Source organism: Haliotis rufescens, unplaced genomic scaffold, assembly GCF_023055435.1.
Source record: "Haliotis rufescens isolate VD_foot unplaced genomic scaffold, xgHalRufe1.0.p SCAF_6, whole genome shotgun sequence".
NCBI classification, from domain to species: domain Eukaryota; kingdom Metazoa; phylum Mollusca; class Gastropoda; order Lepetellida; family Haliotidae; genus Haliotis; species Haliotis rufescens.
The window spans coordinates 5,374,626-5,398,417 of record NW_025964334.1 but is presented as its reverse complement, the minus strand read 5'-3'; the positions used below and the strand labels follow the sequence as shown (position 1 = coordinate 5,398,417).

The following is a 23,792-nucleotide window of genomic DNA, read 5'->3' as shown; positions in this document are numbered from 1 at the left end:
GTCGCCAAACAACTCAAACCTAAGGTCCAAAACATAACTATGATACCCGTATGAAACACATCACCATCAAATAACCATTTCTTGATTTATTTCATTTCCAGCCACCATCAATACAGGTGTATGCTTCCCTTTGCCAGACAGAATATTTCACGGCGATTTGTAAAATATCGAGTCTGGACCAGGCAAACCAGTGGTTGATATCATGATCAACGCCTCACGCCGTATGGTTGCGATGACGCAATCAGTTACGCCACAGAAGAGAGAGAAACTGGTTAGCGTCTACAGATGCGTCTCAAGGAAGGCTGGGGTACCGAGGCTTATACGTGCCTCCTGGGGACATATTCTATGGTTGGGAATTTCGTGAAATACTTAACACATTGGCCTCGGGTTTAATTATATGTCCTGTGACAGTGAGTGAAAAATAGTCTCTTACAACAGTATCAGCTGCTTCCGCTACATTTAAGTGGCAGCGTATGACATTGGCGGGTCCTTCTCAGCTTTCTTTACCTTGTAAAGCATTGAACAAGCGGTCCTTTACATTGAAATATCCTTTACACACCGTTTGTGAGATATTGTTCAGTCATGTCCGTCGCCATATGACTGCAACTCAGGAACTTATACACTCAGGCAGGAACCTCTATTAACAGATACAGGTACTTTTGACACCAATAATAAATTGTCTCGAGGGTCTTCTTACAGGTATCGGGGGCACGGGTGGCCCAGTCGTCTTAGGCGCCGCGATTCGCTGTGCAGAGTTGCGTTCCTTGGGCACGCCAGAAACCTATGATTGTGGGTTCGAATCCCGGTTTGCCCCGATTATGTTTCTAGGTTTGTCAGCACCATACCCGTGCTCGTGGGTTTCACCGAAGCGGTAAACGTCTAAGACCTGCATCACTTCGGGCTTTCCTCCCACATTAAACTGACACGCCGCGATATACCTGGAATACTTTTAAAAGCGGCGTTAAACCCAACTCACTCACTCACTCTTACAGGTATTAATGACAATGTGAATCTCTAAGAAAATACGCTAGATATAACTAATTATATAATACTGTCCAACGCGGCCCTCACTCACTGACTGTTTAATACATAACTCTACAATGAATTTGGAAATTGATTGATTGTGATTAGCGAGTCAAGACAATTAAACTGGCTATCATCTATGCTGTGTAAAATATGTGTGTATGAAAATCCACATTTATTTATGATTTCACTGTATTGACTATGTCGTTGACATAGTGACCATTTTTACCATGAATTTGAAAAACACTCAATTGTGATTGGTCAATAAGAGGTTTCAAATAACAATAAGCACCTCTGATTGAAATATGTGATTTGACGACGGCATCACCATGGAAGCTGATATTTAGAGAAAACATTGACATTTGAAACCGAACGCTGCTGAAACCATTGGCCTTCATACAAAGGATGTACATATACTCACCGCTAAACATAGAAACATATAGAGAAGTGTGTGCGTTAAGAAGAGATGTTTCCAATGTGTACCACTTAATGTCAAAACTAACAACCAGTCAAGTGTAACCACAGTGTCTTTATACGATGCAGGTGATTGACAAACTTTACACCTCATCCTGTCCGAGTCAAATGGTGCATCTCGAGTCATGGATCTATGACGTCACATGTGATGCGTTCATGAACGTCGGTTCACACATCATCCGAGTATGTTCGTTTGTGAATCAGTCCAATCTCATACCTCTTGAATGTGAGTAAAATATGGTATTCGCGTGTCGCGTAAGTATATATTGAAATGAAATTGTTAAATAAGTAATTTTCATGATAACAGTATTGCTAGTTTACATAACTTCATGAGGTTAACAAAACACAGCTTCTGTTTTCACACATTAAATTACGAAATGAGTTTAATGTTCAGTCAACTATTCATTTGTGGTATATAATAGTTTCTTGTCGCTTTTTAATGAAATTCATCTTCAACCATTTTTAAATTACCAAATGTGCACTTTCTGTCTTCTTTGTGAACATTTTGCCAACCATGTACATAGATTCCCCCCCCCCCCCCCCCCCCCCCCCCCCACACACACACACACACACACCCCCCCCTATGGAGCTAAATATATCCTCTTGTACATGGAATCGTTATTAAGCAAGTAATGTTCAGGTTTTAGATTATATACCATGTATTACATCTCAATTATATTTCAATATAAGATAGCTAATCGCATAAAATAATGAAGAATGAGCGTGTTTTTTTTTACATTGTTCTCTCTTGACGTCAGTTCTGGAGATTCGAACATGAGCTCGCAATTTGATGGCGTCACATATTGGACGACGTTATTTGTGAGTTGTTCCCCATAGATTTAGTTGGGGTACGCAGATGGCCAAACGATCGCATCCAAAGCTGGGAGAGATATGACAAGCGGTATTAGGAGAAAAGGTACAGGTAATCGATGAGAGGACTGTGAGAATATACGGGAAATGCAACACTTTACTCACCTGTTCATAAAATGGACTTGCCCGACACTGCCGAGGCCTGCTTCTATTCAGGGAGTCATCATTATTAAAATTAAGGTATCTATTTTAAAAGCTTGTACATTTTATCAACAACCTTCAAGAGGCTAATACTCACTGTTGATATCTCATATAAGAAATATATATCCATTCCACTGCAGGGCCTCGAGCTCGTGGTTTATTCTCCCGGGAGTGTTTTATTGAACGATAAACAACTCCCACTAGTGGTTTATATCTTAATTAAGTACATCGGCATGGTATGGAGATATACTACACTGTATATCGCGGATGAACACAGATGAAAGGCATATATATATATATACAAATGAAAGTGAAAGGCATATATATATATACAAATGAAAGTGAAAGGCATTTATATATTGTATATATATATATTAGTATAAATAAGGCATATATATATATTAGTATATATAGTAATATTTAAAGAAGTGGAGTAAGATTGAACACAGTTTTAATAGGCTAGCGCTTTCAACTCGTACCACGTACGAGTCTCATCAAGCTAATATATATACTGTATTAGTATATACTAATACAGTACATCTATATCGTTTGTCCCGGCTATATGACGGCGACCTGTAAGTATTCGAGTCTGGACCAGACAAACCACTGATCGATATTGTGAGCAGTGGGGTACGATGCCATGCATTCATCCAAGTCACTGAACCTGAGCACCCGATCCATTTCCCGCCTCTTACGACCAGTTGCTGAATTTCTACGGGGGAGGAGTGGGGTGGTGGGGGTTGGGTTGGGTTTGGGTTGGGTTCGGTTGAGATTGGGTGCATGCGTTGTTGAACTGAACTTCTTTTTTTTCTCACACGCACCCCTTGGATCAATAACTGCGATGTTCGTCATTGTTGATTTCGCATTTCCAAACGCATCATAGAACTTTATCAACATATAGAGTGACAATCCTTTACCCATTTCAAACAACATCCTCATTCCATACATAACGGCTAAATTGTTTCAGTAAGGAATTTCATACTTGAATGTATGACTCTTTAAACAATACGATTTATGCATATGAATGTAAGCACGTGTTTTCATAGTAAATGGTTTTAAACAACCGGTTGATCAATATGGATTGACAATAACGAGCCGATGAAAGGCTGCATTTCCCTGAGTACGCGTCCTGGGAAGATCGATGAGCTCCTTGACTGGAGGACGGCCTACTTAGCGTAAGGACGTGACACTATCGTAATACACTGAAAAGTAAAATATCCCAGAAATGTGAGATATATATTTTCTTTGGTAAAGCTCTGTGAATATAATTAGCGTACGGAATGCCTGCAGTGTTTGAATAACATGCCCCGCGCGTTGACATGCCTCGATTCCGCAGACAGCGACGAAGCGGAACTGGAGCACGAACTCATGAATATTCATAAGCCGGTGATTCGCACAGTGTTATACCGAGGCTGATGGAGCGCGGAGCCTGACAGCGGGGAAATCCCTCGCAGTGTATCGTCCCCGTGATGTTAGCTCAGTAAATATCCCTGTGCGCTGGGAACGCCGATCTTTACCTGTGAATACTTCCCTTATCAATATAGGACCAAACCTCTCGTCGGACGGGAGTTGCTTTCTGAGTCAGTTGTCAGTTATGACCCGAACGCAGTCTGTATATCTACCCACACAGAAGGCGAAGCAGGTAGACAATCCTGTCTTGTGAGCAGACGACACATTACATATATTGGATGGTACTTCGGAATGATGACAAACCCGGGGAAGACACACTGTGTTTTACGGACGCCGGTTAAACCGAATTGGATACAAACTGTACTGTGGGGAGTCGTGGCCGCGATTGTTGGATTTAATTCAGGTGAGTCGATCCGCTTTATCTTTTAACCCATGACAGGCATGAACTAGATAATGTCCGCGATACATGTCTCACCCCAGGCGGGTATATCCATACACTATCGAACAAATAGCTGTTGGTACACCGCGCCTTTCGTTTCGTCGCCGGATGACATGTCAATGGTGTCGTCTGCTTTTAATTCAATAGCAAGGTTACGACGTAGCTTAGCCAAACAGGTTATCTGAAATGTTTGAATGGGATGAAAAATACATTCGTTCCACATGTAGAATTTTTAGAAGCCTTATTCTGAGCTTTCAACAACGTTATTTATTTCTGTGTGTGAAGAAGAATATTATATATCTGATATATTTCCTTCATATTTAATATATGTTGAAGATGATCTCAGCAGAAATACCTTTTGTTATTTGTATGGTATATATTTATCAGTTAACCTATTGCGGTTATCTGGTTCCTCCAACAGGCGATAAGCACATGCTTGCAGAGATTTGATAGTGCTAAGTGTTGCTGTACGCTAAACCACTGGTTGCGTATTTGACTTTTACGGTGAATGGCACGACCTTTTGTTTGGAACACATGTGTTACAATAATGTACATGACAACGACACTATATAGTTATTGTAACGATCATGCGCATGCATTAATTGTCGAGCCACATGCACTCATGCGAGTTTGTATGTTCGATAACAGTTCAATAATCATCTGAATGTAATGTGACATTTTACTGTATAAACAGGATCCTACAGTGTTACAGGCAAGCAGTGGGGTTATGATTGAATTTCTAAAACATGAAAAAAGTGTTACACGTGTATTTTAAGCAGCACGCGACACGTGCACCAACGCTGGCCTGTTAGTCCGAGACTAGTAAAGAGGCTTAAGGACTTGTCAAATGAATCGTTTGATAACCATTTCTTTGATGCTGAAGACGACAAAATAACAAAAAAAATACAATGCAGGGATAACAACCTCTTTATTTTTCTGTAATAGCGACGTTTCGGTACTGATCCTTATAGTGTTGTCAAGCTAGAGTGACCTGCCCGCCAGTATAAGGATCTATTACATCGTAAAATAAAGACTTTGACTTGTCAAATGTTGTTGGACACTATCCCGATTCTTTGTTAGCAATTGTTTATCACTGATTATATTCTGTACATGACAATTCTCATCGAGAATATTCAAAGTTAGTTTCATTACCTCATTAAAACATAATTGTACGATTCTTATGTAATATTTCTGTTTGGCAGTTGAAAAGCTACTGAAGTATCGTAAGGGCCAGTATAAGTGGTCACTGACCCTAATGAAGTGATTTATAACTGGTGTATAAATATGTGAATGTTTTCTTAAGATATACATGATATTGGAATCCGATTCCACTCAGCAGTCATTTTTTTATATATTCCGGATTATTGTATAGACAAAGCAGAACACATGGCTGCAACATCTGGTCATACATGGCATGTAAAGTAATAACACATAACGGTCGTGTCACGTATAAACATTTATTATACATGCAGTATATTAAGACACGCCGTGATATTAAACATATATTGCAATATCCTATAGGATAATTACAGGAATACCATGCAGAATACATATCCCATCACTTTGTCAGAGCCTGTAATGAGTTCTTCCTTTTAACACTGTGTGTTCTTTGTTCCTTATTTGGATGTAATAATTACCGAGACGTGTGTCTATTTTGAGGTTAGGGATACACCTTCAATGAATGTAGCGTTACAGGGATGACATCACCGGCGGCGGACGGGAATGGACTGTGGATGTTATCAATGGAATTTGTGTGTGAATCATGCGTGTTAGTGTTACATCAGTGTACACGTGTTTCTACACAAACCAACCACAACACCCTTCCCCACTGCTAATAATAGTGTTTCAGTGGCGGCGAACGTACAACACACACGCTCTGTTTACTATTGCCCATCTGTGTGGCTGTTGCAGCTCCATCTTCCTGACATAACGAATACAGGAGACTGTGTCAGCCCTTATTTTATTTATTGGGAGATTTAGTGCCCATGTTCGGAATACGCTATCTCGTCACGGTTGGGAACAGGGTCGGTTCTTCAGTAAGGTCAAATTGTCAGTTGTCAACGTCCCAGCTGCTTCCATTTATGATTTTCCAGGGAACTGACGTACACGCAAGTAAGGGGTCTTAAGTGAGAAGTGTACTTTTGAATATATTATCTGCAGTGGGTAATTTGGAGTGTTCATCAAAATAGATCTTCTGTCCAACGACCCTTCAAACAGCTGTATCAGCATTTTTAACATACCTCACCTTTTGTTACTGCTTTTATAGGGTACGTGGACTAGTTTCAGGTTCAGTGGACAGGGGCGGTGAGGTCCATACTCATACACACACATACACAGACACATACCTATAAACACACATACATATATATATAAATATATACACACACACACATAAACACATACATATATATATATATAAACACACAAAAGCACCCACATACTCAGTGACACACTCACACAGACACATACACACACATATACATACCCATATATAAACACATATCTATACACACTCATATATTCACACAAACGCAAATCCATACTCACACACATACACACAGACACATATCATACACACAGACACACACACACAGACACAGATCGTTTCCATTAGGTTTCTTTAAGCTGACAAGAGGATAATACCCTGTACAAATCTGTGATCAGCCATCTGCCACAGACTTACATCTCAGGACGTGACACGATGGTGGTTTTGCTCGTGTTTCAGGTAGGAATGTTCTCTTTATCAGTGTTCATAGCCAGCGAGGTATGTTTAGCAGCTCGTCTTGTCATCACCTGTTTATGATACGCATCGTGCAGTGTGATATGAGAAAACGGTTAGTGCTCGTTAACTGTTAATTCATAGATTCAGATACATCGAACAGACAAAAGAGATCATGTTTTTATTATGGTGTTTTTCCAGTGAAGTGATATTGTTCCATATCAGTGTAATTGCATATTTGTTTCGTATGCCCAATAACATTATGAAAAAAGTGTGCAAACGTTTCAAGTTTTCACTCGATCAATCGATTGGCGAAGCAGTTGTGTATCGGCAATAGGACATATAAATATACCATCATGGCTACAGACTGTTAAGTTATACCCGCACTCTCGTTGCGACTGTCGAGCAACTATGATGTCTTCAGAATTAGAGCTATTTCACATCGCGTCACAGTGTTAAGGACAGTTGTTGTTTTATTGACCAAATATTATGTCTGCAGAAAATGTGAACCAAAAAACAAGATTTTAATGCCATTTTTCACCGTGTTTTCGCTCAAGCATTGATTTTACGCTATACACCAATACCACTTGACCATATCTGTCCGCCCTCAAGTAGAAAATATCTCCGGCTATTTAGTTACCCTGCCAACCCAACAACTGGTTCTGTACAGTTTCTGATTAATTCTGTAACTTCAGATATGTCGCAATATACACTCTACAAAGATAAAGATCAACTTGGAAGGTATTCCCGGAAAATCACTTCGATAGAGTGTTCGACACATCCCATTTCGATACAACCGAGTTCGAATGAATAAGACTACCCCAGACTGCTCTATCACTGTACCATCGTGGATCAGTGTGAACTGTTGGGGTGTTAATGAGTCTTAAGTCCTAAGCACATTTAGTTTGACAACCATGAGTGAGCGAAATGGATGTAACGCCCCCTTGAACAGTACTCCAGTTATATCAGCCTGAAGCGATACAGGTCTCAGACGTTTACCACTTTGGTGAAACCCACGAGCACGGTATGGTGCTGACAAACCCAGAAACATAATCAGGGCGAATCAGGATTTGAACCCACAATCATAGGTTTCTGGCGTGCCGAAGGGGCGCAACTCTGCACAGAGAATGGAGGCGCCCCAGACACCTTGGCCATCTGTGCCCCCTTATGATTATGAAGTTAACCACAGGTTAAGTGACAAGTTTAACTAAGAATTATCCCAAATGTCACAGTTGATTACAATGCACTTGTTAGATCCTTCATAAATATGCATAACGGTCACGCCGATTACACCGTAGTGCCTCAATTAGAACCGCAGTTATATACTGTGTGTTGTGAGATACATTTATATTTCTTTTTATCTAAGACTTAAGTTATGTCTTTTTGTTATGTCATATTTACTTTTTTGTGTAATATTCCGAAATGATCGTTTCTCTGACACCGTGACTACAGTCTTGACCAAGGGCTTAGATAGAAACGGTTAGACGAGCCCAGAACATATTTTAATCTACATAAATGTTGTCTGTTTCAAAACATGAAAGCGCATTTCTGGTGTCCCCCGCAGTGATATTGCTCGAATATCGCTAAAAGCGGCGTACTAACTCGCTCATACTCTCAAAATATGAAAAAGAATATTCTTTAATGACATTTCCCTATTTGCGATGTGCATATATTTCTTGACTTGCTTATATTTATTGTCTAGCCTTTGTTAGGAATCTAAAGCGGGTCTTCCACGTACAGAGTGAATGCTTAGATAACTATGCTACCCATAATCACTTCAAGACACAACATCCGTTGCTCAGGGTAAAATGATTAAATATTCTGTTACATTTATGTAGCATGAGGTGTGGAGTGATATGTACCTAATCTATGAATAGATAGCTTGTCGCAATGTCATGAATATCCGTCACAATCATTTAAAGACGTGATGGGATGATCAGGATCTCAATGTTACTGGCCACGTAAAGGAAGTGGAAAGTGATAGATCATTACGACACACTGATATTAGCCACATCGTAGATCGCCACTGGAAATTACGTATATATGGTGCCACTATGAGTCATCGAAAACTCAGGATGAGACGGATCTTTCATGGAAATTAATGTCAACCTCCGATTGCCAGTTCCAGAACCGAGCCCCGTATCTTTCTATATTAGGAATTACGTATCCCAATAGACGTTGGTGGCGCTAGGGTAGCCCAGTTGTTAAAGCGCTCGCTCTTTACGCCCTAGGTTCGTGTTTGATTCCGCTTGTGGGTCACCGGGTGTCATCACTGATTTTCAGTGATCATTGATATAGTTTTCTCCGCTATTTAACCTTTTTAGCCTTTTGGGATCGGTTTCGGCGGCTACTCGAGACTGGTTATGTATATGCTCTGGCGTTGACGTTGTATATGTATAATGAATGACGCCCATTTCTAGTGGACCGCCTCCGTGGTCTAGTGGTAGTGCGTCCGCCCGAAGTGCGGAAGGTGCGGGGATCGATCCCCGGCAACTCATACCAAGCGACGTTAAAAGATGGTACTTGTTGTTACCCTGTCTGTCGCTCGGCATTAAAGCTAAAACAAGGACTGGTCGGGCTCGGAGTCAGTATACTGTCTGATTGAGGTATGTTATTGCTGCCCAGGGTAAAATCGGCATAATCGGCATCTCCCCACTATCCCCTGCCGTGATATTGCTGTATAACTGCAAACGGTTTCTTGAAATCATATTAACACACTAAAACTCTTGAACATGCATGCCTATTCATTATTCTTTGAAATCTCAAATCACTAAAATCGTCAGTTAAACCACTGATAAAACGCATCCAGCAGTGCAATACGTAAGTGCAATAATGTTAAACGCGACGTTAAACCCCTCCTCACCTACCCTATGAAGATAGCACACTGGGTAAATGGGTTTAGTAATATGTGTCGTTATTTCACGCTCATATTTCAGGTTGAAAGGGACATATTCTATGACGCTAGTGTGTCACTGTGTATGCATAATGGAACACTTTTGCAAGTGAACTGTCGTTGGTATACTGTTCCGATAGCTATAACAGTAATTAGTGACGGTATAAAGACGATATTGTCAAGACCACCCATGCTGCAATGCATAACCCAATCTCATCGAGGTATGGGCCTGCTTTTTATATGCATAAGTAGACACTTAGCCTGGAGTATTGTTATCACGCATTCAGTGCATGTCAGCGCATTTCCTGTTGACAATCTTAAGAAGCACCTTTCATGTCTGTATCGTGACCGTGTAACGTCTTGATGTGTATGTGAGATTCGGAGTTGACTAAATTAACTTGGTATCTCAATTGTGGCTATATATCTGTTACTATCACGAAATAAAAGCGAAAAAACCCATTCCATCATCTGAAAAATCTCTGATAAATGTTAAGTCTGTTGTACGATTCCGACTATATGATAAGCGTATGTTTACGATTCACTATGCCAATTGCTGTTGATACCTGGTGTTCGCGGAGAGGCAAGCTTATAACATCCTGCCCATTAGTTGGGAGTCAAGGGCTTTCATCCCTATCACCAAACTACATGTTGTTGTTCCAACACATTAAGATAGACAAGATACATGGTAGACAGGGGCGGTGGGTTAGCTTAGGGGTTAAAGCGTTCACTTGTCACGCCAAAGGCCTGGGTTTGATACCCCAGGTTTGAGGCACATTATTGGTGTCTCCGGGCGTGACTGGAATATTGCCAAAACCCCCAAATCACACATTCACAAGGGTTCATAAATATCTATGCTGCGAAGTCAAAGTAAGCCATACTTTCCTATCCTTTATCTAAGGGTCGTATTTCATGATGTGTCATTAAGTGTACCCACTATAAAACGAGAACGGCAAAGAACGGTTAAATGTATATATCTTTATAAAACAGTAATATAAAATAGCTAATCTTCGTGAGTGAGGATCCTTAATATGGAAACAATATTTAAGAGAATCTTAACATGATATACCCCTTTAACACTTTTCGGAAGTAATCCTGTTTACCTGAGCAAGGTTAAGATGAAGTAATAACCCTGTTTCCATACGGATGCACTAAATAAGTAATATCCTCCTCACTTTGAACTCTTAAAATTTGCCGAAAATTGCTGTTAATGGAGGCAATACGTTATGTACCATATATATTCACACCGATGCATACTTATATATAAACGGAATCATATCTGAGGCACTTTACTCGACCCCAGTATTTGATAACGTTAAAATCGTTCTGTGGTAAAAAGCTCGGATTGGGAGTTCATCGAATCTTCGTCGTACAATTTTTGCGTAAACTCAAATCGCCTCAATACTTCATGGTAGCCTACTGAAGTGAAGGGGGGATTAGCTCCAGCAGTATTAATCCCATGTACATCAAGAACACTGGTATCAGAATAGATCCCCGGAGAACCACAGCTTCTGGCCTCTGTATCCTGTCAACGCCAGTGAGTTATTACTCAGGCGGGGCCAGTAGAAGATCATTATACGCTGACCACCACAGTGACATCAATAGCCCTGTCACCATCACGGCTGATTTACGTGATCCACGTGTAGAAAAAGCAACATCGTCTCAATGGTCGTGTATTGACAACCCTTGGGCATGTTTATCTTCTCGATGAAGGATTTTCCAAACTGAAAAGATTTCTTCTTTGGAAGTAGCAGAATGAAGAGGGATTGAATGGAGGAAGCTCACACCTAGGAGTGGCTCCGAAATGCCCATTTCAGTCCATAATATCTTTTACATTCCGTGCCTGACAGGCTGGCATTCCATGCACGTGAAGACAGGAATGCAGAGAGTAGACGGCATGTCAGATGGTGCATGTGTAGCTCCATCTACTTCCTTATGAAGATGTTTAACAGACACACACACCCACAGTTCGAAATCTATCATAAGAATTTTCTAAATTAATGTTTTATCCATCTATTATTTATTTCAACGAAATACAGTTTTGATGTGACACTGATATTTTAAAATTCAATCTGGCATACACTGATTCCTAAGAAATAAATATTTATTTAAACATCTTATGTTTTATCAACATCCATTGCATTTGTTTTATCAAATCAGTTCTTAATGCACAACTACATTCATGTAACTGGTCCTTATCATGACGTGTTATTTACAGAGTTACGCGATATTCGACATGTTTTGAAGTAATTGTGAACATCTGTGTTTAATCGTATGTATATATGCGTCTTGACACGTTTGCACATTCAGTAAAGCAGTAGCACGTTCATGCACTGTGTTGCGCTGCTCCTGGAGTAGCTGGGTGCGTTATTTTTAGGATCCGAAACAGGTGCCCATTGTCAACCACTGACCAACAGATGTCATATGTCGTAATGTACAAGAATAGTTAAACACGAACAATGAGACAATTCCTTTTTACGGTGAGCGAGATATGGGAGATAAGAGTAAGTACATATTAATGGATATTTCCTGTCACATGTAGTGACAACGTTCTGACTCGGACTTTTGTTTCACATGATGACATGATGATAAAATGGGTCATGCCAAAACGTCTTATGGCAATGAAAATATTTTATATTCAAGCAGTTTTAGTATCATACGGTTCATGATGGCACGTAGCATGTATCAAGTAAGAGTACACTGTCAGACCAGCTGTGTGTAGGACAGGAAGATCATAGGGGTGGGCAGTTTAGGCCGGCGTTCCGCAGTTGATATGAGATTATGACGATAGATGCCACGTGCACGTCACGTAGCTAGTCCGCGATGCAATACGCACGGCAAAACGAATATGCTGTTTTTACCAATATTCCCAACTTAACTCGGTGGGAATGACACAAAATGGGTTTCACACATATTGTACCGAAGTTGAGAATCCTAAGGCCTAAGGCGTGACGAGCGAACACCTCGACGTTTCGATTAACCCACTGCCCAATTATCACACTACGATACAATGGCCTCTTATAAAGTTCATACCAAAGATATTTGAATGTTGACATACGAAGTTGTGCCTTAGAAAATATACGTTTATTTGCATCCCCTAAGACCGTACATGTACAGAATACCCGCTTTCACCCACCCACCTAGACTAACATTTAGTCTCTGAAATCTTATATTACACAATACAATATCCTTCTTGACTCTAAAAATAAAAAAAAATATTTCCCTATGTTGATTTCAGATGTGGAATAGAGCTAGCTTGAGCTGGCTAGACTTGCTTTTGTATGCGTTTCTAGATTATTGTTTTTCATAAAATAAATATATTCCACGGTCATGGTGCAGGACTACCACCCACCCCCTCACCGGCGTTGCTTCCCCTAAGACCGTATATGTACAGAATACCTGCTTTCACCCACCCACCCTCTCACCGGCGTTTTTCGTTCGTTCTCAATGTACCACAAACGCACTTAAACAATATCATGTTACAGCCGCGCCCTGTATTACGAATGAGGGCAACATACGATCTGTAACTGAATCCTGTTTCTGTACGATATCCATGTAATCCCCCAGATATCGCAAGCGACTATCAGAATCCAGCTGTCATGTCATATCGGATCGTATACCAGGTCCCTGCTCACTCTGTCATCCGCAACTATGTCAAGTGACGCCGATGTCCTGCCACAGCGGGTATATTGTTTTATGGGTTTATTGCTCCTATAAACGTGGTTTGGTGAGCATTACATCTTTCATAAGGTCGTTATGAGTAAATCTCTCATGGGCCTTATCAACATCAGGAATTCTCTCGGGGTAGAAAACCAGGGGTGTGGATATCTAGAAACTGTTCACTTGGCCTTGGGATATTTGACTGTAAACGCCTTCTTGGCCTCGGGATAATTAACTGAACGCCTACATGGCCTTGGGATATTCTACTGTAAAGGCATGACCAAGGACACAATATTTTTCGGAAGGTCATCTGTGTCTAATATGTGTGATGGCTGGAGTTCACTTGTCTGTTTTCTCTCTCAACCCCACCCAACACCCCCGAATTAATTTTTCGAACATATCCAAGACGTTTAATTAACATAATATTCTCAGTGGAGAGATATATTCTGTTGAAATAGATTTCAACTTCCGAACAGAACCATTCTGTCAGATAAGCTTAAGCCATAGGCTTTCCCATGACAAATAATCCCATTCAAATATAACGATAATATGAATCAGTAAGCCACGATGGGTGTCAGTTCTCGGGAAGACAATCTTGAAAAATCAATCAGTTGAGATCTGATCGACTTCATACAAGTCAAACACCCACGGAGTTGGTGGATTTTATGTTATTGGCTAAGGTTTCATGTCTTCAATCACGATGCTGTAAAAGAAGACACGTTTTGATTACCTAGGCATTGGAATCTCACCTACAAGGTTATGTAATGGAGACTCATTGGTCAAAGTTGTCCCAACTCGCTGACACTTCTAAGCATTCGGTGGGTTCGAATCCAAATCTCTGCAACTGATCCTTGATGTGACTGACCAGATCTGTTCGGGTGAGTTTGCAAAACTGTTTAATGTCAATAACGTGACTCCCTTTACACATTCTCCAATAAGGTATTCCGTTCAAAAAGACGTTAACCCCCCTTTCATATGAAAGTGTTCACAACGTAAGAGCTTTCTCACCAAGCCAATAAAGGGTTTGACTTAAGAAACTTGATTTAACTTGTAACAAGAGCTTGTTAATATGAAAACTTTGTTGCACCAGACTAGACCAGGTTGTTGAGTGGAACAGTAAGGCTAAGTCAGACAAAAAACCCGAATTTAATCAACTTGCACTTGGTGCGTGTAGACATAAATGGTAAGTTGCATTTTCAGAAATAGATGACACTGGTACACGTTTTATATAGTTAAATCGAGCCCTGCAATACACCATATCATGTCATACCCATCTTACGGAGGCAAGTGAGTTAACTGACTATAAAAGTCCAGTTTCCACCCTTGCCGAACTAGGATGGAATTCCTGGGCTCGATCGTAGGGCCACAAGTGGCTATTACAAGTTATGTCTCTTCTATGCCTCTCCTATGGACCAATCAGATTCCACTTCTCGTATCACTTGCATTTGCTTCAAATCAAGACGATCTGATCGATAATCAAGATCTCTATATTGTGATTAAACGAGTCTTACATCGCGAAATGCATCAAATCACGTGAGCACCTTGATTAAAAACATGAAAGGATTTGGAAAATATCTGCTGACACCGAGTTGGCGGTGCACATGCTTTGCAAATCCTGCAATCGATCGAAATCTGCAAGACAGTTTACGAACCGGATTTCGATTTCGGTGCGCGATTTTGATTTGACTATGCATAGGTTCGTTAGTCCAGACAAAGTGTAACGCCATAATACCAGCCTAGTTCGGCAAGGGTGGAAACTGGACTGTTATAGTCAGTATACTCTCTTGCCTAGGGAAGATGTGTCATATCATGATATGAGCACATCGATACTGTATCATACCACAGACAAGAACGTAGTCCACAACCCCCTCACACACTCCACACACAGGACCATACACAAATATATATACTCTGCGTCTAAATAACGGATCCTTACTAATTGAATTACAGATATCCTTCCTCGGTAGCTTATGTAGGGTTAACAGCAATAACTTTAATCGTGAACGTAAATAGCTTGCACCCTTCGTTTGACCTAATTTACGATACGCTTCTTAATCAAAAGTGTGTGTTAACGATTTGGTTTTCATAAAGTACCGACCTTGTCTCCACGCCTCAATAATCTAGTTATATCGTTAACACTTGAAATGTAGTATAATGTCACTATCTTTTTTGTAGGTTTGTAAAAGTTGGGTCAGGAAAGATGGATATCTATATAGTTCATATAGTACACATGTACGTAGATCGTATTCTGTAAAATGCATGATAACAATACACCTTCAGAATTTAGCATGTACACCCGGTTTGCAAAATCCCCGAAAATGACTTCATTGCTATGATTTGACCCATAACTTTGCTATACCTTCACATCCGTGGATCAAATTCTCAACTATGTACAAACCAGTTTCTTACGTATCAACATATATTCATATTCCTTGTCCCACTAAGATTCTTGAGAAGTATTTCGGTATCTCTATCAAGTGTTGAGCAGTATATACTTGTGCTTGTATTAAACGCTACTGAGAAAGGTCTATGCCGTTTTTACGCGTGTCAAAGTTCTCCCATCGTATAAATTACTTAATTGTGCCCCTACTGAAACGTGAGTCTTTTAACGCTTGTCTGTCGTACACATTATTCCCCCTTGCCACCCTCAATCTAGAAATGGTATTAATGCAAATTCCCCCTGTCCGGGAATTCCAAGTGATCTATTTATTTGTCATGACCCTATAAATGGACATCGCGCTATCACAGTCATGCAAATCTTCATATCCTTACACGTCGATAACAGATCAAATAAGTTCCGCCTCTCAAACTTTCTGATTACAATGAACTGGTTTAAAGACCTGTTCAATAGAGTCCATGACATTTCTCTTTGATGCCTTGAATACCACCAGAAATGCATTTAATGTGTCGCTATGGTAATAACTGGAGTTGCATTTAAGTAATCGCCCTGAGGATATGCTTTAGTACATACGATTCCCAGGTCACTTATAGGTCTCTCGAATACCATCTGCCAGTTTCCTTTGCCTGGACGGGGAACATATTGATTTGTAGTGGCAGCGAGTTAGTTAGGCACTTTGGGACATCGTTGAGTACTATAGTGGTGGTGCTTGTTTGATGAATGTTCCGCCGATAGCCCCTTGATTATCTCTTGTGGTCAACGTTTCATGATAGGGGAGGCTGGACATTAGGTCCACTGGGTGATATCTTGTATATGAAATGACTGAATTCTCATGTGTGCGATGGTTCAGATGGAAATATTATTTCGGGGTGATTTTTCTGAATGTTTTATAGCTGACTTTCGGCCTTAACAAGTACTTACTTCACTAGAACACCCCTGAGACATACATGACACCCATAAAGTGTTCTCTATGACTGTAGTTCTCCGCTGACATCTTGCTGACTTTCGGCACTCATTCAGTCTCTTCATTCACAACAATCACTCCCCTAGAATACCTCAGAGGCGTACGTGACACCCATAAAGTGTTCTCTATGACTGTAGTTCTCCGCTGACATCTTGCTGACTTTCGGCACTCATTCAGTCTCTTCATTCACAACAATCACTCCCCTAGAACACCTCAGAGGCGTACGTGACACCCATAAAGTGTTCTCTATGACTGTAGTTCTCCGCTGACATCTTGCTGACTTTCGGCGTTCATTCAGTCTCTTCATTCACAACAATCACTCCCCTAGAACACCTCAGAGGCGTACATGACACCCATAAAGTGTTCTCTATGACTGTAGTTCTCCGCTGACATCTTGCTGACTTTCGGCGTTCATTCAGTCTCTTCATTCACAACAATCACTCCCCTAGAACACCCCTGAGACATACGTGACACCCATAAAGTGTTCTCTATGACTGTAGTTCTCCGCTGACATCCTGCTGACTTTCGCCACTCATTCAGTCCCTTCATTCACAACAATCACTCCCCTAGAACACCCCTGAGACGTACGTAAGTGTCCTCCGTTAAACATGACAGCGCATCACATAAACCTGACTCTGCAACCCATGGTCTGGGAATTTGAACTGATATTATGTGCACATGTGTGCAAAAACGGCAGATCCCCACGGCTACGATACGTAGATGCAGATTGCCTTTAGGTAAACATTCTGTGTGGCTATGTATGCATTGTGTAGACTCAGTTGGACCTGGTATTCTAGGCGAGGTATTTTCTTCATTGGATGTTTATGTGAAACCAACTTCTTGGATTTATCATATACAGGAGCCTGAAGGCCTCATTGGTTATCAGCATAATACATATGTGCATGTAGTGCGCGTATTGTTCAGGGAGAGGTGAGTATTTAATTAAAACATCAGTCATGGTGTTGGGTTTACCAATGCAATAGTGAGTCCAACCGACTGAGTTAAGACAGAACATCTTGGTAATTGTTTATGTAATGTTTCAATGATACGACCTACATGCGTTTATTGCATTCTGTTAAACTGCCTACAACTCTCGCTGGTCCACATGTGTAATACATATTTTTAGTAAAATTTCTTTTGGCAAATCGTCACGCCGAAGTCCCGGGTTCAAAACGTGTGAAGCCCATTTTAGGTGTCCCCCGCTGTGATAATGCTGGAATACAGCTAACACGTTGTCAGACCATACTCGCTGGTAGCAACGATTGTATAATGTGCTGGTGGCCCCCTTACTGAAATATAGTCACTGACGCACTCACTCGCCCACTTACCCACCCACTAACTCTGTCACTCACTCACACCATCATGCTCGTGACAGTGGAAGTGTGGAGATACTAAGTTTCATGGGACAACGCTAACCTCCTGTTCGGTTTCGTGTATTGGGAGTGATCCTGTGCCGGGGTGAACGCCCGTGGATATTTCGGGTAGAATTGACCTTGTGTACCCCACTGCTATAGCTTTGTCGAATGGGCCGACTAGTGTGGATCGGGTGGTTGCAGTGTGTGATCTGGCTGTGTTATTGAACTCCGATGCAGTCCACGTGGATCTTTGCTCTTGATTTGCCTCGACCCAGACGCTCTGGACCCTCGAATGTCATTGACTATCACGTAAAATACAAATCACCCATACGCTCTACCTGTACACGGGGAAGGTGTTGGGGTGCGTGTGTTTGGTTTCATGCCGTTTATGGCATGATTGCAGCTATATCGGGCAATGCCCTCCCGGTGGTCTAGTAAGTGAGTGAGTATAGTTTTACACCGCCTTTAGCGATATTCCAGCAATATCACGACAGGGGATACTAGAAACTGGCTTCACACATTGTACACATGTGGGGAATCGAACCCGCGTCTTCGGTGTGACGAGCGATAGCCCTTCCACTCCACCCCTTCCGGTGGTATAGGAAAGTACTAGCTTCATATATGAAAATTCGTAGGCTAGTATTTATATCAAATAATACAGTTCCAGTTACTACATGTAACGAACATGTAGTGATCCTTATATAACACACAAAGGACATTGTGCACACTTGTTTTAGATACGTGTACGCTTGTTTTTACGCTATAACACACCTATCAGTGTTGACTTGATTGACGGTGTCCTGTGTCGCTGTTGTGGATGGATATACGCCGCTTTTAGCAATATTCCAGCAATATCACGGCGGGGGACACCAGAAATGGGCTTCACACATTGTACCCATGTCGGGAATCGAACCCGGATCTTCTGCGTGACGAGCGAACGCTTTAACCACTAGGCTACCCGACCGCCCCCTTGACACTGCAGCCTGTAACACCACCTCCAATGAATGAACTGCAAGAGATAACTAAGACGTCAGACAAGAAGAGGGCATGGCTTCCGATCTAATATCTGACCACCAGAGCGTGCCGGGGCCTGCCGCGAGTAGTTAGGTGTTTAATTACCTGTAACAAGTAGGGAGCCTACCTGTGGATCAGATCGGGCGAACCTGCGCTGCCAACTCGGTATGGCTTTACCAGACTCCCCGGTTCAAGCTGAAGGGCCATAAAGATGTGACTCTAATCTGTTACTCGTCCTTCGGTAAATGCCTGTTTACTCTATTCAGAAGGTTTAACAGTAAATCCAGCGAACGTTTACGAACAGATACGAGATTTAGGTTCGTAAACAGGCCACGGTGGCGTCTTTATTCTCATGACACAGGCATGGCGATTCAGAAGGTCGAACGTCTGAGAGTAGGTTTCTAATGTTCGCTTTTCTAGAATCTTGTTGTATTGAGTTGATACTATGTCTTCATCTCACATTCTCCCCGTTAATTATTTTTAATTTGGACCACAAAATGTGCGTGTTTTCGGTTTCTGCCCTCCGTATAGAGGGTAGGAAGTTCGAGTTGTTGTTGGTTTTGTTTAGTTGTTAAAATTTTAAAACGGTTATTGTCAGTATGTCAGTAGAAGTCTTCTTCGCGTGATTCAAATTTAACATATCGTTTTAGTTTCGACAAAATCCATAAATGCGCTATCGTGTCTCTTGATTTTCTGATCCATCACTTGATTGACTGGTTTGTTTATAGGCCGATGTCGCATGGCAGGAGTACTGCTGAGTGGCGTCAGGCAACATCACACACTTTTTAATTCAAATTCTATGAATGGCGTGTGCTACCGATAACACGGGACATGCTTACCCTTTTTGCGAATACTTGGTGTCATCACTGATTCAAAACTTCAAAGCAATTTTGCCTTTTCCGCGCATTTGAATCTGTTTCGGCGGATACTCGAGACTGGTACAATCATTGGCGTTGACGTTTCATATACCCAAATGAAGATAATGACTGGTTTAGCTGTAATAAAGCGCAACCAATTTACGATTGTGGCATACAATGCGGACAATACCGGGATGGTGAAAAAGCTTGGTGAAATTCGAGAGAAAAAGATTCCAGCAGGTCAAGGGTAGGGGCTCCAGATTGTCGTCTCGAAAGTAGAAAAGTGACGTTTGAAAGCTTTCAGACCTTGACACTGACGCAACCGTTTTTCGTAACTTGGGCACAACTTGGAAATACACCAGGGATATATGGGTTAGTTTGAAAGAAGACAAACATTAACATTATGTGACATTAGCTAACGCACCTACAGCTGTTTAATGTTACATGTGTTTCTCCCCTGCAAGTGGAAAGCGGGATACGCTCTCCAGACAAGAATTTAACTCGGCACTAGGGGGTGTATTTTCAACCAGTTTTATTTCAGCTACACGTTGAGCAGCTGTTGGAGCGTGTGGAACTTTTGAGTGCAGTGTGTCTTAGGGATTAACATATTCAAATGGAAATCGCTGCGAGATAAAAAAAACCCCCAGCTTTGAGTGTTATGAGGCAGCTTGTTGGTCTCTGGCTTGAAACTGTAACTTTGATCGTTGTGCATCACAGGAATTAAAATGCCATGACTCTTGCCACTAGGTATGGCGTACACATCTCCTATGTTGCATTGTCTTCATTTAATGTTGATTGTTTGTTTGTTTGTTTGTTTGTTGTGTAATGCCGCATTCTGCGGGTCTGGACCCGATAATCCAGTGATTGACATCATTAACACATCGATCCACACAGTTGGGATATGATGACATGCAATAACTAATATAGAATCATTGTATTGTATATACTAGTAATAGTGTCTCCTCGGCCTGCCCAGGCCTTGCATAAAAAATATGATGTATTTTATCTATATGGCTATTAATCTGTATTTTATGCGTTACACTCAAATAAACAATTCATCATTAAGTCAGCGAGCCTTGACTACCCAATCCCGTTAGTCGCCTCTTACCACAAGCATAGTCGCCTTTTACGGCGATTGTAATGAATGTGCTTTTCGTAAAGAGAGTTTCAGCTAATGTTCGTGTTTCAGTAGGATTAGCGGGCGACGGGCATGGGTGCACAGGATGAATGAAGTTGTGCGAGACTCGGGGATAATTTCCGTCGGGTGATATATAATAGTCACTAAACATATGTATATTTTCAAGTATATTTCCGAGTATATTAAGGCTTTAGGGAGAGACTAGATCGAAGGATGGAGATAGTGAGCTAGAACTAGTGAATTAGAGACATAGAACCGTTGACAGTGGGCGAGGAGTAGTGGGTGTGATACAAATAGAAAAAAGAGGACGGGCGAATCGGGGAGAAGGGACATAGCTTGTGTGTGTGTGTGTGTGTGTGTGTGTGTGTGTGTGTGGAGGGTGTGTGTGTGTGTGGGGGGGGGGGGGGGGGGGTGAGGGTGGGGGAAGCTAGAGATGGTCACCCTGACATGGAGATTGGGCGGCAGAGTGGAAAACAGAGCATTTTAGCGAACAGGGGTCTTACAGTACCTCAACTTGTGTGTGAGAATTTTAACGCCAGTTTAAGTACAAGCTTGCATTTCAGTCAACATGGAAACCAGGCCAAGGACGGGAGTATTCAATGCGATCTCGCCGAAGGTGAAACGACCTGGGGATTTATAGCCTTGGATTAGCTGGAGGACGCAGACCTCCTCCGTGGTTTAGAAGTAGACCGTCCGCCCGCTTCCGTGGTCTAGTGGTAGAGCGTCTGCCCAAAGAGCGGAAGGTTCGTGGTTCGATCCCCGTCCGCGCTCTACCAAAAGACGTTTCAAGATGGTATTTGTTCTTACAATGTCTGGCACTCAACTTAAAGGCCCTAAAACAAGGACCTCTGAGTCAGTCAGCTCGGAGTCCGTCTACTGTGCGGTATTCATGTTAATACCAATGGTATTAGTACTATAAAATCGGCCTTAGTTCGGACTAGTACACACACACACACACACACACACACGTGCATGTACGTCGCTATATTAGTGTAATTATCTGGAACGCGACGTTGAACACCATTTCACCTCTACCTGTAGGACACAGATCTCCAACCACAACAGTTCGGTAACTGTTTTTAGTGTAGCTGAAAGTAGGTCAGTTGTAGACAAGAAAATACAATACTTACTTGGTTTGTCTGAACATTAACAAGGATTGGGGTGATTATAACTTTAAACGTGCACCTGGGTGCGCACTTACACCACATGCACGCATTGTATAGACTCGCTGTGGGTATTATACACCTAAAGAATACGTAAGGGTCGTGTGTTGTACCTAACGCTCGCCAAGGTTAATTCACTCGTGTCAAAACGAGATATATAAGAAAGAAAGGTTACGGCGCGTGTTTAACCCCGTTCTCAGACCCGCGTGCCTCTGCAGGGAGAAGACAGGTGCCATTTCGCGTTGTGGGCGTGTGCATGCTTCACGGATTCAAACTTTAGAGGAAATGGTTTTTAAATGTCTGTGTTTAAAAGGGGGATGTTGATTTAGCTGTTGTTTTCCCTTGGCCTGTTTTATTTGAATCGGCTATATTTTGCAATCTGTATAATATGATTTAATATAAGTTAGATTATGATAAGTGATTACGAAAGATATCATAACATTAATTACACATTTATCACATTCTTTACGAGCAAGGGTGAGATTCGGATGGATAACCGTTGTTTTCGTGGGACTCGAAGCCCCGATACTGTATGGTTTTGTCTATGCAATACAGATATCCACAAATGCAATATTCACTCACACGATCCTCTTTTACCCTTTTACCCCTTTCTTCACAGTATACTCATCATTTTGTTTCATGTTATATTCTTGAAAAACCACAAGAATAAATCTAACAGTAATGTTTTGTGTACAAATAGTGAAATATCTCTTCATCTGAAACACTATACAGAGGAAAAGGTCCTGAGTTCAGGGTTTGCCTTGCTTTTCGCGAACACCTGGTGTCATCACTGATTTTTCCATTCATAAAATTTCCACAGCTATTTTTCCCTTTACGTGAAATGGAATCTGTTTCGGCAGAAAATGAGGCTGGTTATTTTCTTGCATTGACAAATTATGTTTACAGGAACGTGGTTCGCTGGTTCGCAACCTCCTGGCACTAGATATTGAAGTGTACCGACATTATGTTAACAGCGACCATGTGTCGTGTTTGTATGTTGTCTGACCATGTCAACGAGTTACAACGTCGGGGACGACATCATGGCTTCCCGTTGTCCCGCAACACACCCATCACTACATGTTTGTGCCACTGCGAGAAAACGTTTATTTTGAGGGAAGATTTCGACACACTGCATGAAGGAGTTTCACAGTGTCCACAAAGGAGAGAGGGTCAAACATTGACTTGGGTTTCTCTCAACGTTGCGCCATGTCACTTGATTGGAATTGTAAATAACATACACAGGTGGGCCGCCCCACAGTGTGGTGAGAAAACGACCC

General features: G+C 41.5%; 1 protein-coding gene across 1 annotated transcript in view; it reads left to right on the top strand.

Annotated features, from left to right (window-relative positions):
• The first annotated feature begins 3,898 nt into the window (after positions 1–3,898).
• LOC124148817 overlaps positions 3,899–23,792 on the top strand; it is an 81,808-nt gene continuing 61,914 nt past the window's right edge. Inside the window, exon 1 of the mRNA XM_046520126.2 lies at positions 3,899–4,321. Coding sequence (XP_046376082.2) covers positions 4,210–4,321 — 112 coding nt within the window. The 5' untranslated portion in view covers positions 3,899–4,209. The remainder of the gene's footprint in view (positions 4,322–23,792) is intronic.